Genomic DNA, 15,558 nt, shown 5'->3' with positions numbered 1-15,558 from the left:
TTTAAATATCATTTCACACTAAAAGACATTAGATTGCCCTGGACAAATGACTGATACCTACTTGGGGAAGTAATACACAAAATGAACCAGGACAGTTTGTCATACTAAATAGCAAAGTAACTATCAAAGACTACTAGGATCATGTCAAAAGGACTTAAGAACAACTTGAAGAAGCTCCTAATTGTCAGAGATAAGACTGTAATTATAATGACTGAAATGTCCAGAAGCACTCATCTAAATCCATGGCATGTAAAACAAACAAACCCAAGCCACAATCAATTACCACTGGAGGATGTTAAGCAATTCTTGGTATTTTTTTTTTGAAACCTGGAAATAAATGAAAAGACTCAAGCATTTTATCGTACTTTTCTTATAAGAAATACACCACTCAGTAACTCACCAGGAAATAAGTTTTTCTTTATAGTTATTCCAATATTTCTTTTTTGTTTTTTTTAGAGTTTTGCTCTTGTTACCCAGGCTGGTGTGCAATGGCACGATCTCGGTTCACCGCAACCTCCACCTCCTGGGTTCAGGCAATTCTCCTGCCTCAGCCTCCTGAGTAGCTGGGATTACAGGCACGCGCCACCACGCCCAGCTACTGTTTTGTATTTTTAGTGGAGACGGGGTTTCACCATGTTGACCAGGATGGTCTCGATCTCTTGACCTCATGATCCACCGGCTTTGGCCTCCCAAAGTGCTGGGATTACAGGCGTGAGCCACCGCACCTGGCTTAATGTTTCTAATATAGGTATTCTACCAAAAAAAGAACGATAGAATTCAAATGTACCCCTACTATAATCCCTATGAGCCAAGCACGTAGGTATTGACCATGAATGGCTGCTGCTATCACAAAAAGAGAGAGAGAAGCAGATATTCTGTCACTGTGATGGAAGACAATAGTACCACTCATGAAGTAATTGCCAAAACAACAAAACTGAATGTGAATTTAACCAAACCTCTAGATCTAACTACCAACTTACAGGAAATACAAGAAAAGCAACAAGTTGTACTACATCATAGCAGACAAACAACAAAATGTAGATCATGGAAAATACTACAGGACAAAACACTAGTATCTTTAACTTAAAAAACACAGCAAGAAGAAAAAGAGAAGGGAAACAGGGAAATAGAAAAGAACACAGGAAGAGGGGGGAAAGGAGAGAGACAGGAAGGGACAGAGAAAGAGAGTGTGAAGGACAGAACTTACAGAGACTGGTAGGGAACCTGAGACTTTAAAGATATAAACCAATCACAACATGTGGACTTATTTGGATCTTGATTAATAAATAATTTATTTTTTAAAAAAAACAGTATTTGAGAATATTGGTAATTTGAACAGGGGATATTTGATATTAAGAAACTACTTTTAACTTTTTTAATGTGATAATAATATTGTCATTATGTTGTAGAGGGAAAAGAATTCTGTTATTTTTTTAATCCATCTTGATATTTACAGATAAAATGATGCAGAATTTTTAATATGCTTCAAATTGAAAATTAAAGACAGGAAGCAAATGGGGGTTTAGTCATGTGGTGATGGTAGCTAGAGGCAGGAAACAGGTAAGAGTACTTCATGAGGCTATTCTGCCTGCTTTTACATAAATCTGAAGTTCTCCATAATAAATGATAGACAATCTTAGCAAAGATGCTACCAAGACGTTAGGCCCTGAGATAGCAAATAATATTTTGTCAGACATGGATAAAAATAACATGCTTGCAAGTCATTTTTTCTAAAGATGCTAAGACTATAAACCTTGATCCAACCCAAAGCCCCCTTTACTTCATTTGTATCTTGAAAGGATCCTGCTAATGTTTGCACGAGAAGTTCTATTTAGACATTCTGCTTTTAAAGGTATATTTGTATCAGCTATGAAATTTACTTCTCTGTAATTTCAGTATTAAGTGACAGGAATTCATCTGTTAGTCAGAAAGTATTGATATGTGATCAAATACATTTATTCTCAGTCTTATGGCTTTAAATTACATCTGTGAGTCAGTGACTCCAAAATACAGCTATAACCTAGACCTCTCACCAGAACTCCAGATTCAGACATCCACCTGCCTGCTCATACATCCATCTCTACTTTGACTTCTCATAGGCATTTCAAACTTATAATGTTCAAAGCTAAACTCCTTACCTGCCCTGAAACCTTCTTTTTCCATAATTTTCCTGCCCAGCTGAAGCCAACTCCATCCTCTAGTATAAGCAGTATGTAAGAGCACAGACTTTGGGACTAGAGTACCCTACATTTGAATCCTGACTCCATCACAAAGTAACTGTGTGGCTCTGGAGAAAATTCTTAACCTCTCTGTACCTTAGTCCATTCAGCTGTGAAACAAATACTAATAGTGCCTCCTCTTGGGGTTACTCTAGGAATAAACAGCACTTCCTATGAGCCAGGCACTCTGAACACTTTACAACAGTTCAACATCATCACTGTTGTTGTTATTCTAGTAGTTCAGGCCAAAAACCTTAGAATCACCTTCAACTATTCCTTCTCTTACTTTCCTAAACAAAATGCTATAGGTCTAGATTCCAATCATTTCTCAAAGCACTTCCACCACAACTATACTAACCCCCAGCATTTCTCGATGATGGCAAACAGCTCTCAAAATGCTCTCCCTGCTTTTTTGCCTTTGCCTGCTTGCCCACAGTCTGTTTTGCACATGGCAAAGTGATTCTTTAAAACAGAATTTAGATTACTGCACTCCTCTGCTCAAAACCCTCCAGTGACCTCGTGTCTCAGAAGAAAACCCCAAATCCTTATATGGCCAACAAGACCCTTCACCATCTAGCATGGGCTCCCTCCCAACCTTTGTATGTGACCTCACACCCTACTCACCTCTCTTACTCCTCCCCACTCCTCAAACACATGACATGTGCTCCTGCTTCAGGGACTCTGCGTTTGCTTTTCCTTCTTTCTGCAAAGTCTTCTCTCAAATACCTGCTTGGCTTACTCCTAAAAGTCTCAGTCTTCCATGACTACCTCATAAGACTGAACCCCTCAATACTCCCTATTTCTTTACTGGTTTATCTTTTCCCCACAGCTCTTAAACTTTCTAACATACTATAGAATATACTTATTTGGTGTGCTTAGTATGGTTCCTCTCACCTGAATATGAGCTTTATGACCACAGGGATATTGGCCTGTTTGCCTAAAAAGAGTGTCTGTCTTAGAACAGGAATCAAATTTTAAGTATTTCCTCGGTTCCATACTGTTTGAAAAAAATCAGATTAAAAAAAAATCTTACAACAAAAAATACACAGAGATTTTGGTTTTCTCAAAATTATAACCAAATCCAACTTGTGTTATCTTTTATTACTTAACCTTTGTGCTGTCTCAACTGTCTGGTCCCAATCCTGCAAGGCTAGTTGTAACTTCATTTTCTTAACAAAAGCAGGAAGGAAGCTCGGAAAGTTCACGATTATCTGGTTCACAGTCTCCAAAGCACCTAAATAATTCTGCCTCATCTCCAGGCATTGTGCCTAATGGAAGAAAAAAAAAACAGTGATATCAAAACTATGATCTTTCATATCAAAGTTCTCATAACACAGAGTAGGCAGAGTATGAGTGTTTAATATCTGCTGACTTTTCTGTGAGGAATAAAGTTTCTGTCAAAACAAAATTTTAAAACATCACAGAATAATACAAATAAATTATATAAGCTATTGTTTTTTAGAATTTACTTTTAAATAGCTGAAAACTATGATGAAAGAATAAAATTTTTTAAAATGTTCTCAGAAACACCATAAAATAATGATCCCATTTACAACAAGAAAATTATTTTTTTAGATTAAAATATTTCCAGTAAATTTTTAATTAGCATCTGAAAATTTTAGAAATTTTGCGTCTTTTTTAATAAATTATTTTCAGGTTAAAGAATATGCAATTTAAAAGAACAAGCAAAATAAAGTTCAAACAAATCCCTCTACTTCAACATTTTCACTTCTATGAATTATCTGAAGGAAATAATTCCTTGTGAGGAAGGATATAGATGATATTTATGGCAGAACTGTTTATGTATAAAATAATCCCAAATGGACCTAGAGGAGAAAATTATAGCATATCCATTTAATGAAATTTTAAGTCATCATTAAAAATGATGATGTAAATTTGTAACTGTATATTTACTGACATGAGGAGATATTATACATAATGGTGTACCTGGTTATTTCCAAAGTGACATTCATTTTCTCATTCAAATTTTACTGCATTTTCTGACAAAATTTTTTTACTATGTTCATGTATTACTTTCATAGTCAGAAAAAATAAAGCTATAAATATAGTTAGTACATTAAAAAGAGATGATGAGGCACATTTTTATCAACTAGCTTTTCTTTAAGAGAAATCAAGAAAAATGTACAGCCAACTGCTATAGCAGTGCTATCAGGTAAAACCTGAGGGTGGTGGGTCTGAACAATTATGTTCTATAGGCTCACTGTCCATGCAAAGTGACAGGAAAAGTGATATGGGGACATTAACGCAAGTCAAGACATGAATATTCTCCCCTTTCTAATAGACTGTTGTCTATTAGATAAGCATATAAATTTACCTAAATTAACATAAATTTAATTGCTTTTTGCTGAGTCAAAAATAATAAAAACAATTTTTAAGGCATTTAGAAAGCATCAACAGGGATTGAAGAAAGGGTCCTACTTAAATATTTCCACCCATCGCTGAGTTCCAATGACTCCATCAATTGCTCATCACTTAAAACGTATGTCCGATCATGTTATTTCTCTGTTCAAAACTTTGTATTGGTTGTCTGTCTCTCTAATTGAAGGTAGAAGCCAAAGGCCTTACAGAACAGACCCACGACTCCCCCTAACCCCCATCCCACCTTTCTTCCTCAGGCCTTAACTTCTGTTCTCTTGGCTCATCCCACTTTGGCCTCCTGAATACTCCTTAAGGTGTCTAACTCTTTATCCCCTCTATTTGAAATACTTTCCCCAATGCCCACAGGGCTTTAACCCTCACCTCCTTAAATGTCTTAGCTCAAATGTCACTTTCTCTGACCACTTCATGTAAAATTGGAAGTTCATGCCCTCCAGCTTTTCCTGCTGTATTTATTTTCCATTGTATTTATCACCTTCCAATACACTACATAATTTACTTACTTATTTTGTTTATTGTCTGTCTCTATCAGTAGAATATAGGCGCCATAAAAACAAGAGGTTTTGTCTTGCTCAGGGTTTCTAATATCTAGAGTGATGCCTCACATACATAGACATATAATAAATGCTGAGGAAATAATGTATGAAACAAAACGATAATAATGGTTACAGTCGATCTAGGAACTTTGGCAGGGAATACAATTTTCTAGCGTATTGCTCATTGTGCTGCACAAATGCAAGTCCACCTTACAGCTGTGAGCCGACAATAGTATCATGGAAATTATCAACTTTCTTGAGCTACTTGGTTTTGTCAGGTTTCAAATATATTATGAATAAAATTTGAAGCATGATTTATTTACCTTAACTCCAACTCACCTTACCCAGCAGAGCAAAAGTATCATTCCCATCTTGGAGTCCCTCTTCAAAATACTTCAGTGCTTTTTTAGTGTAAGCATCTTTTCCTCTGGTAATATCAAGCCATGCTTTCAAAATGTGTCCCTGTAAAATAAATAATTCTATTTTCACTTTTTTAGAAATGAAAGAAATAAATGTTATTAAAGAACCTAATGTCATTTTTTGGCAATTAATAGCAAAAAGGACTGCATCAAATAATGTTATGAACAATACAATTCTGTTAGTGAAATCACTTTTGAACCCTTGCCAGCCTAGTGTCTAGGGAACTATACTACAAATTTCAGCCTTTAACAGTACTACTGAGCTCAATATTAAAATGAAGATGCTTATCAAATATTTCGTTAGTGTTAAAACCATTATTTTCTCTGAGATTTTGTTAGTAATTGATGATTAATAATGCTTAAACATGTAATTCAAAATATACATGAGAATTTGTTGTCTCTTTTTGGGCAAACAGCCTAAATGAACTAAGATGAAATAACAGAAAATGTCTTGCTTCACATATCTTAAAGATTCAGATAATCTGGCAACTATTTTCTTAATCTCTTTGATTAGTCCATTGAATTTCAAATGACAGGTGAATGGCCTGAGAAATTAAAAACTGAATAACTCATGGATATTATCTTTACACGTTAGTGGGCCCATGGGTTTTAAGACATATATGATTGAAAAGAATATGCAAACTGGTTATTTTTCAGCTTAAGGTCAAATAAAAAACTGTGTAATGTGCCCTTCTATTTAAAAAAACTAGGTTAATTGACCAACTTATAAACCTTTAACTAAGGCTATATTTATCTCCCTGTATTTCACTTGAAAACACAGATAAGAATCTTAACCAATGCTACGTACTAAATTAGTGCCATTATTTGAATGATTTTAACTATTGTCTCTGTGTGGATGATTCCCCACCTATATTTCTAGCCCAAAACCTTTGCTAAATTTTTATTTTTCCAGAAATTAATCTGCTATATCCATCTGACTGTTCTGCCAGCACTAGAAATACAGCATGTTTTAAGTCAAATATATCACTTCCCTTTATGATTAGCTTCTTATGCCAATGTATTTTCTAATTATGTTAACTGGTCTCTAATTTATTTAGGCTTAAAGCCTGAAAGACATCCTAATATATGACAACTTGTTATCTTTCCCAACTATTTATTATCAGTTCACATGTCCTGTCAGTATTTAAAAATTCTGAACTTTGTACTCACTGTACAATATTTTAGTGTAGTGCCTCAAAACCTTCTGCAAGAAAGTACTATCTTTTTCTTTTTGCTGCATTCATTCCAGTTTAACCTCAAGCCACTTCATTCTAGAAACCACTGTTATATTAATCTTCTGGATTTGCACCCTAATAAAATCAGTACCATGATTAAAGGTCTTCAACAGCCTCTCAATGCATGTCAAATCAGATGCAAATATTTGTAATTAGCTGTCAAGATCCTTTAATTTGTCTCAATCTACCTCTCCAAGCTTTTCTTTCACCCTCGTTATGTCTGTATTCAGTGTTCCATCAAATGAGTATCTCAGTGTACCCAGAAGTAACATGTCTCATTTCCATCTATTATTTCCCGCTTTGGGAATATCTACTTTGCTTTTCCAGAATCTTTGCCTGTGGAAATTGTATTCATCTTTCAGATTTTAGCTCAAATGCTACTTCCTTCAAAAAAATTCTTTCACATTCTCTTAACACTTCACACACGATCTCTCCTTAATTTAAAATAGTGCCTAGCACAAAGTAAGCAAACAATAAATGTTATCTATTATTTTCTTGTGCAACTTAATCACATCTCTTGCCTATCGTCTATCATTTTTCTCACAATATCAGCCAAGGATATGCTCTACACCACTGCTCGATTATTCATTCACGAAAGCAAAGTTTAGGTATTCTTTTCCTTTGCATTATTAACCATACAGATAATGGTGTCTTGTATCCAGAGCTGTTCTGTAAGAAGAGAGGGAGGAAAGGAAAGAATAAAATATGGAGGGAGGGAAGGAAAAGGGAGAGAAAAAGAAAGAGAAAAACAGAGAGAAGGAACCAGGGAGAGTTAGCAGCATAAAACTAACCTTAGAGAATCCCTATTCTACAATAAATACACTATTAACCACTTGATAATCATAAATGGGTTAAAATAAAGCTGTTATTTATAAAGTGGCAATAGAGTGGACAATAACAAATAACTAAATCACAGATACTACTGGACATATCAATAACATAAGCGTCTTTTAATTTATTATCTTAAAATCAGAAAAATAGCTACCTGTTTACTCCCATCTGACATTTTGATCATTCTGTCAATATATTCTCTCGCTTTATCATGGCGACCAACGTGCCATAAAAATAAGCCTGCATGGTATAAGGCTTTCTCTCCAGCTCCTTTACGTTGCTCCTTCACTCGGGCATCTGATTCCAGAATAGCTTCTCTATCTGGGAGGGGAAAATGATATTAAATAAAAATTAAATTCTGGATCAGGTATTTATAATCGGTCAGATGATTAACAAGGCAAATAATTTACTTCTCTCTATAGCGGTACTAACAGAAATAAAATGCAAGCCTTATAGATAACTTAAAATTCTCTAGTAGCCCTATCAAAGAAATAGAAAGAAACATGTAAAATTAATCTTAATGTTTTATTTAACCCAATATATCTAAGATATAATTTCAATGCATCATCGATATAAAAATGAGATGTTTTGGATTCTTTTTTCTTACTAATTGTGAAATCTGGTATTTCATACTAAGAGCACATCTGAATTAAGATGCTAGATTGTATTCAGAAATACTTGATTTGTACTTAGATTTCATAAAACTTCTGTCTGAAAGCAGAGGTTTAGACTCAAGTTATTCCAAATGTAAGTTTTCTGATAACTGAATCAAGTATCACATTTAAGTTTAAAAAGTAAATTAATTAGAACTGAATAAAATTTTAAATTCAGTTCATCAAACTCACTAAAAAAGCTGTATCTGGCCAGGCACAGGGGTTCACACCTGTAATCTCAGCACTTTGGGAGGCCGAGGTGGGCAGATCACCTGAAGTCAGGAGTTTGAGGCCAGCCTGGCCAACATGCTGAAACCCAATCTAAAAATACAAAAAAATTAGACAGGCATGGTGGTGGGTGCCTAATCCCAGCTATGTGGGAGGCGGAGGCAGGGAGAATTCCTTGAACCCAGGAGGTGGAGGTTGCAGTGAGCTAAAATCACACCACTGCATTCCAGCCTGGGCAAAAGAGGAGACTCCATCTCAAAAAAAAAAAAAATCTGTATATGGAAAGGATATATGCTATTTTTTTAATAATAAGATTTATAAAAATGTATAATGGTTCTAACCACAATTGTTAGGAACAGTTCCAATATTAGCACTCAAAGTATTAATACTTCTTAAATACAATTGTAAAATATATAAACATGACAGCTATCGTGATGGGTTAGAAAAAGATAGCATAATTGCTGTTACTTATATAGTTTAATATTGACTGCTTCCCTAAATAGATAATGCTATTCACTTACATTAAATCTATTTACTCTCTCTATATATGAGTATCTGCTTAGGACACAAAAGTCAATCATACCCACATCCTGGATGGAATTAGAATCAAAATCAGCCATGCAATGAGGAAGAAAAAAACGTACGTTGAGGCCTGTGATTCTAACAGTTCTATCTTTCTGGAATGTCTATCACAGAGAAAGGTATGTGACTCTTCCTTTCAACTCTAATGATATAAATTTAAATGTGGAATTAACAAGGTATAATCTAATGAGTTAAGGAAACAAAGCTGCTTCTCTAAGTCTACAGATTGCTTAGCAAGAAGACCCGTTTCTTCTCTCCCAACTCCCCACCCCTCCAATCCCTTCAAAAGTGTTCATTAAATAGCCATTCTACAAAAACAGGAAAAAAAAAAAAATCAGGGCAGGAGCAGTCATTGTACAGGAAATCTTTCCTACTCAGATTTCTATCATGTCCCTAATGAGGTATCAATCAGCTGTAATACTGTCTGAATAAAGCTGTTGCCAGATTTCAGCCTTTTTATAAGCAGGGCTTACATCAGCATTCTGGAAGAATGTACACTAACAATCTACGACTTTCCTAGGCAGTATTTACAGACATCTGGGCCCACACTACAGCTCAAGTCCATTCAGCTTCATTTTTGGTGCAAAGCAGAGTTAGCACTAAGATGCCTCTGAACAGTATTTCTGACTCCATCAGTGTCCTGGAAATCAGTTTCCAACAGAATCAACACTGGTAAGAATAACCAATTAAATAAAAACTTGATTCTGAAAAGAAATTATTTTGAACTAATTTCTTTTATTTAAACTTACTGACTGCAGCTCTCCCATGAAAATTCTCTGTTCTAGCTAAACAGACTCCACCTGGAGCATGGAGAAAAAAATCCCTATGTACTAATGATCCACACAAGAGCCTAATCCTGAGCCACTCCCATGTATTTGCCTATCCATTTCTCCTCTCTCTGGTGGACACTCTTCATATTCAAATTCTACCTGTCCTTCAAAGATCAGATGAAGTTCCAAACTTTCACAAAGCCCTCTCAGCCTACTCTTACAGTTCAATAGTGCATATCAACTTCAAGTAATTAAAAACTCATTTGTTTCATTTATATTATTCAATAGAAACACATATTTACACGTTTTAAATATTGTATTGATTTGTGCATGAAGGAGGTATGTCATGGTTGGTTTTAAAAAAAAGTCTCTTCTAATATTCAAGGAAGCAGTCCATGACCTTTGTTTATTATCTAATTATTTGAAACACAATCTATATTACAATCCTATTAGCTGTTACTGGATATATATGTAAGAGTATAACACCACTTCTCCTTTATTACAGATAATTTGGATACTCTCTGCCTTCACCATTAAGTTAACTGTACTTAAGACAGTTCACACAACTTCATTTTTTATTTTCTTTTTTTTTAGAGATGGGTGTCTATGTTGCCCAGGCTGGCTTCAAACTCTTGGGCTCAAGCACTTCACCTCAGCCTCCCAAATTCCTGAGATTACTGGCTTCAGCCACTGCGCCCAGCAGTTTACACAACTTTAATTGCTGGTTTAGGTATAAAGTTTCTTCTGTAATCTAGTCATGATCTAGTCAACCTACTACTACATAAAAATTTACTGAATATCTTCCAAGAGCTAGCCCTCATAAAGGGTTTAAAGGCTCTGAAGAAGCTTAATATACAGAAGAAATAAACCACATTGGCTGTATACTTGCACATAAGTTGTAAACTTAGCTGCTGCAGGACAATTTAGGTATATACGGTACCTGTTTTTTTGGCTGCCTTTTTTTTGTATGACAATTACTAAAATACATTCCCCTTTAAGTTAACTAAAAAAAATCCCTATGTACTACTGAAACCTCTACCATAGGATATAAGGAACACGAAAGTAATATAAGACATATTTATTGTGCCTGATGAATTTATACCCTTGTCAGGAAGATAAACACATGTATAAATTGTATCTACAGACAATATACAATACAGTGTGATCAGACTGAATGGCTTTTTAATTGAGAAAAATCAAAATGAATTGAATAGGAAAACTGTCCTAAGCATTGTACTTAAATACCATACCTGGATTAGGACTCATTTTATGGGCATATACCAGTGCAATTAGAGAACAAAGTGATACATCCTCTTTATTTTTAATAGCCTCAAATTCTCGAAGAGCTTCTTGAGTTTTACCTGAAAATCAAGATTGTGATATGAAAAACTGTTCTTAGTGCAAAGCAAGAATTTAAAACTGATGAAACATGTTTAATAATTAGTACGTACCTTCCATTAATGTGCCATAGGCATGATAAAACCTGAAGACTGGGTCACTTCCATACCTCTTAATTCCTTCACTGGCAACCAGTAACACATGATGGAAATACCTCTCTTGACAATAGTAATTAATCAAAGTCTAAAAGGAAATAATGAGAAAATGTTATAAAGGAATTCTGTTGTTCTGAATTACTCTAAGAAGCAGATATTAATCTAACAGCCAGAATAATGTAAAACTCAGGCAATGTGACTTTTTTCTTCCAAGTTCCTTAAAATATTGTTAATGGCTAGAACTCAATGCTAAAGATTGCAGAACTGAATGATCATAAAATTATCGAAATAATTTATTTTCTAATAACTTCAATTCTGTTCCTAAAGTTTTTGTTAACAGCACCAAAATGAGCCTGCTTTCACATTTTTTCCTTTGCCCACGTTTTCTTGAATGGTTTAGAAAACATAAAAGCAGACAGATAAAACAGAGTAATGACAAACTAATTTCTTCAATTTATCATCGAATGTTATCTTAATTGGCTTGAGTTCTGCAACAAATTGTCAGTTAAGAACAAATAAACTACTTTTCAATGGAAATGGCTGTCTTTAAGCTGTTTCCAAATTATATTATTTCCATTTACAAGACAAAACCACTATCTGGAGCTACTAACTTTTGAATAAAAATGGGCCTGTGCTATCTACCATTTTTCTTAGGATTATGTCTAAGGCTTGATTGCTAACCTCATCAAAGAGAGAAACCACACTTTCCTGCCATCACTAGGACACACCTAATTCACCAGAAAGCAGTTTGGGCCATTCCACACCATCCTACCTGGACTCTACATCTCGTTCAGTAGCAGTGAGAAATACAGGTGACTGATAAGATTGAAATCTGAGGCTGTCTAGACAGCTCTGTTTTATTTATTTATTTATTTTTTGTTTGTATAAAGTGATTTATTTAGAGAGAGAGAGAGAGAGAGAGAGAAACAGAAGAAGGGGAGAGAAAGAAACAGCTAACTCTCACACTGAGAAAATCCAGAAAGATGGAATGCAGGAGAGGAAAGCAGCTTCCACATTGAGTGGAAGGGAATAGAGAGAGATGGAGTTTAGAAGAGAGGCTTCCACGAAGGGATTGTTTGTGGAAGGGGTATTTGTTTATTTATTTAGAGACAGAGTCTCATTCTGTCACTCACACTGAAGTGCAGTGGTGCAATATCTGCTCACTGCAACCTCTGCCTCCTGGGTTCAAATGATTCTCCTGCCTCAGCCTCCCAAGCTGGGACTAAAGACACGCACCACTGTGCCTGGCTAATTTTTGTAGTTTTAAGTAGAGATGGGGTTTCATTCACCATGCTGGCCAGGCTGGTCTCAAACTCTTGACCTCAAGTGATCTACCTGCCTGGGTCTCCCCAAGTGCTGCGATTACAGGTGTGAGCCACCACACCCGTCTGACAGCTCTGTTTTATAGTCTCTTGTTTCTGGCAGGCTATAGTCCACCTACTTCTCTAGATCAGTCAGGCAACTGTTCTCTGTAATGTAATCTGCCTTCCCCCTGTGGTCATTGCTCCCTACCCTCCTGTTAAGTCATGTTTCTTAAAAATGTGATCCATACTCCATCTCCAGACCCCCACAGCACACCTCAGTGAAGCACAGTTTTCCTCCAATGCTCCAGCCCCTAAAATTGCAAAATGACCCCTTACTTTGCCACAATTGAGGACACATTTAATATACTTACTGACTTCTGCACACATCACTAAGTATCTATAATCCTCCTGAAAGGCAGTGACGTAGCACCATAAAAAGAACACAAATTTAAAGGCAAAAAGACCTGGCTTCAAATCTCTGACCCTTCTTACAATGCCTCAGTCTGCTCATTTATAACATGTACTGTTTGGAATGACAATGGCCAAGTAGATGTGACAGACCATATGTCCCATAAAGTTTAAAATGTGTACTATCTGGCCCTTTGTTGAGAGAGTTGGCCATTCCCTGCTCCGGAAAGAAAGACAGAGAGTATTGAAAGACGAGGTTGGACAGAAAGGTGGGGTGAGAAGAGCCTCATGCTAAGTACTTGAACTTAATTCTCACGTCTAAGTGATGTGGAGTCCCATTTTTACATTAAAGTGTTTTATTAAAAAGTTCACTTGGGTGGCAGTGCAAAGAATACATTTAAGGGTAAGAAAAAATTTAAGGGGATGGCAGGATAGCTAGAACAGAGGATAATGTAAAAGTTTTGGTAGGAAAACAAGACACTTCAGCATCCCCTAACCTCTCGCACTGCCAAATTGTCCTCCATCTACTTACCACCATCTCACAGAATACACATTTTATTTACGTACTTGTCTGACTCCTCCTACTCAAATGTAAGCTCCAAGATTGAGTTTTTCTTGGTTGTATTTTTTCAGTGCTTAGAACAGTGCTAGACACACAGGAGGCATTCAATAAATACTTGAACGAGCTGAATTAGGTTTTTCCCCCAGTATTAATTAGCCTGTAAAATCTGAGAAGGCAGAGACTGTTCAGTTTTGCACACTGCCATCTCCAGCTTCTCCCGGACATACAGTAAGCCCTTCATAAATATTTGCTGAACGAATGAATCAGTGAACAAATGAATACAAACGACCAACATCCGAAGTTATTTTCAAGCCTCGTGTCTTTAACCGTTTTTATCTGCCTTTCTTAAGTTGACTGTCACTAATATCTGCTGAATGGATGAGTCAGTGATAAACAGAGAAGACTATCACCCTAAAATAACGATCTCACGTCTTTAATGGGTTGCATATAATCTTTCTGGGCTCTTTTTACTGTCCAGTGTGGGAGCTGACACTAGTTTGCCTTAAGTCCTTAAAAAGCCTCACCTGGAGGCCCTGTGTCATAGGTAACCCAAGCTTTCCTAGTAAACATGATGCAAAAGTAAACACAACCAACTGCATGGGAACGAGCAATTCAGAAACAGAGCGCGGGCGGGCTGCCCAGACATGGGGCTTTCCCAGCAGGACCGGCGGAGGGCGGAGGCTGCAGGCCCACCCTGCAACCCGAGCGGCCGGGGCACCGCCGGTTAGCGGTGGCCTAGCGAAGCCACCCGAGCGCCTTTCGCGCCCCCGAGCCAGCGGCCTGCAAAGGAACCCCGCCCGTCCGCTCACCTTCAACTCCTGCGAGTCCATGGCTGGCCCCGAGGCCGGGCCACGGGAATATGGGACGAAGTCTCGCCGCAACCCTACGGAAGACGCGAACTCAAAAGTCCCCGACTCCCGGAACCCGCCTGCGCCCCGGGACCTGGCGGGAGGGGCGGGGCGGGGAGAGGCCGCGCCCCCATTGGCTGCCGGCGGGAGGGGCGGGCCTGTGTGGCGGGAGCGCGCTGCGGCGAAGCAGGCTCGGCGGGGACCTGGAGGGAGGGCTGCGAGGGCGATCCGGGAGGGTTCGGGCTGGGAAAAGGGCCGCTGACGGTTGGTGTATCTGGAAAAGGAGATCACACTGGGAAACGCCTGTCTGAGGACAGTGGTTGGGGGGCCGAGGAAACGGAATTAAGAAATAAAGGAAACGGAGGAGGAAGTAGAAAGAACGGGAAGTCTGTTTACCATCACTGATTAAAGGAAGACACCATGTTCTGCACGTTTGTCTGGAGGCCGATGCCCGCAGTGCGGCTCTCGGGAAGGCTGGGTAGGCGCGGGAAAAAGCGGTCAAGTTTCACTTGGCGAATTGTTTTATGGCCACAAGGTGGCGCAGAAAAATCACACGTTCTTAACAGAAATGCGTTGAGCTTGGGCCGGTCTCTGCAGGCGTTGCGGCAATCTCCTTTGTTAGAATACATGTTCAATTAGCCCGTTTTTACCTGCCTCGGTAATAGGAGGAGCAAATAAGTTAAACTTTCAAAAAATCGGTATCTTTTGAAAATCGTGTTTTTAATGTTTTAATTTTTAAAATTAAATGTTTTTAATGATACTGCTGATTTTAAGCTGATATTAAAGTTAGTCCCAATACAAATTTTTATGTTTGCACCCACTAGGCAACTCAATCAGTTATACACAGATTTCTTAAGACCAGGAAATTAAATTGAAATAAGACTAAATTTAAATAGGACTAAATAGGACCATTCTTAAATTTGAGAATGGACTAAGATTTTCTATTTCTGCTTAAAGAAATATTTTAAATAGTACATAAGGTCTGAGATTTCAGTGATCCTTGCAGACTCACGTGGATTCCAAATTTGATCCTAGTGTTAATGATCTTACTTTATTTAGTTGACATGCGTAGT

The 15,558-nt window shown here is 37.3% G+C and overlaps 1 protein-coding gene across 1 annotated transcript in view; it reads right to left on the bottom strand.

Annotated features, from left to right (window-relative positions):
• TTC21B (tetratricopeptide repeat domain 21B) overlaps positions 1–14,593 on the bottom strand; it is a 76,437-nt gene extending 61,844 nt beyond the window's left edge. The window contains exons 1-6 of the mRNA XM_002749378.8: positions 14,447–14,593; positions 11,322–11,451; positions 11,121–11,231; positions 7,792–7,958; positions 5,492–5,614; positions 3,330–3,487 (exon numbers count right to left, since the gene is read on the bottom strand). Coding sequence (XP_002749424.3) covers positions 3,330–3,487; positions 5,492–5,614; positions 7,792–7,958; positions 11,121–11,231; positions 11,322–11,451; positions 14,447–14,467 — 710 coding nt within the window. The 5' untranslated portion in view covers positions 14,468–14,593. The remainder of the gene's footprint in view (positions 1–3,329; positions 3,488–5,491; positions 5,615–7,791; positions 7,959–11,120; positions 11,232–11,321; positions 11,452–14,446) is intronic.
• Between the last annotated feature and the right edge of the window lie 965 nt (positions 14,594–15,558).

Source organism: Callithrix jacchus, chromosome 6, assembly GCF_049354715.1.
Source record: "Callithrix jacchus isolate 240 chromosome 6, calJac240_pri, whole genome shotgun sequence".
Classification (NCBI taxonomy): domain Eukaryota; kingdom Metazoa; phylum Chordata; class Mammalia; order Primates; family Cebidae; genus Callithrix; species Callithrix jacchus.
The sequence above is the reverse complement of the archived record's forward strand: the minus strand, read 5'-3'. Positions and strand labels throughout refer to the sequence as shown.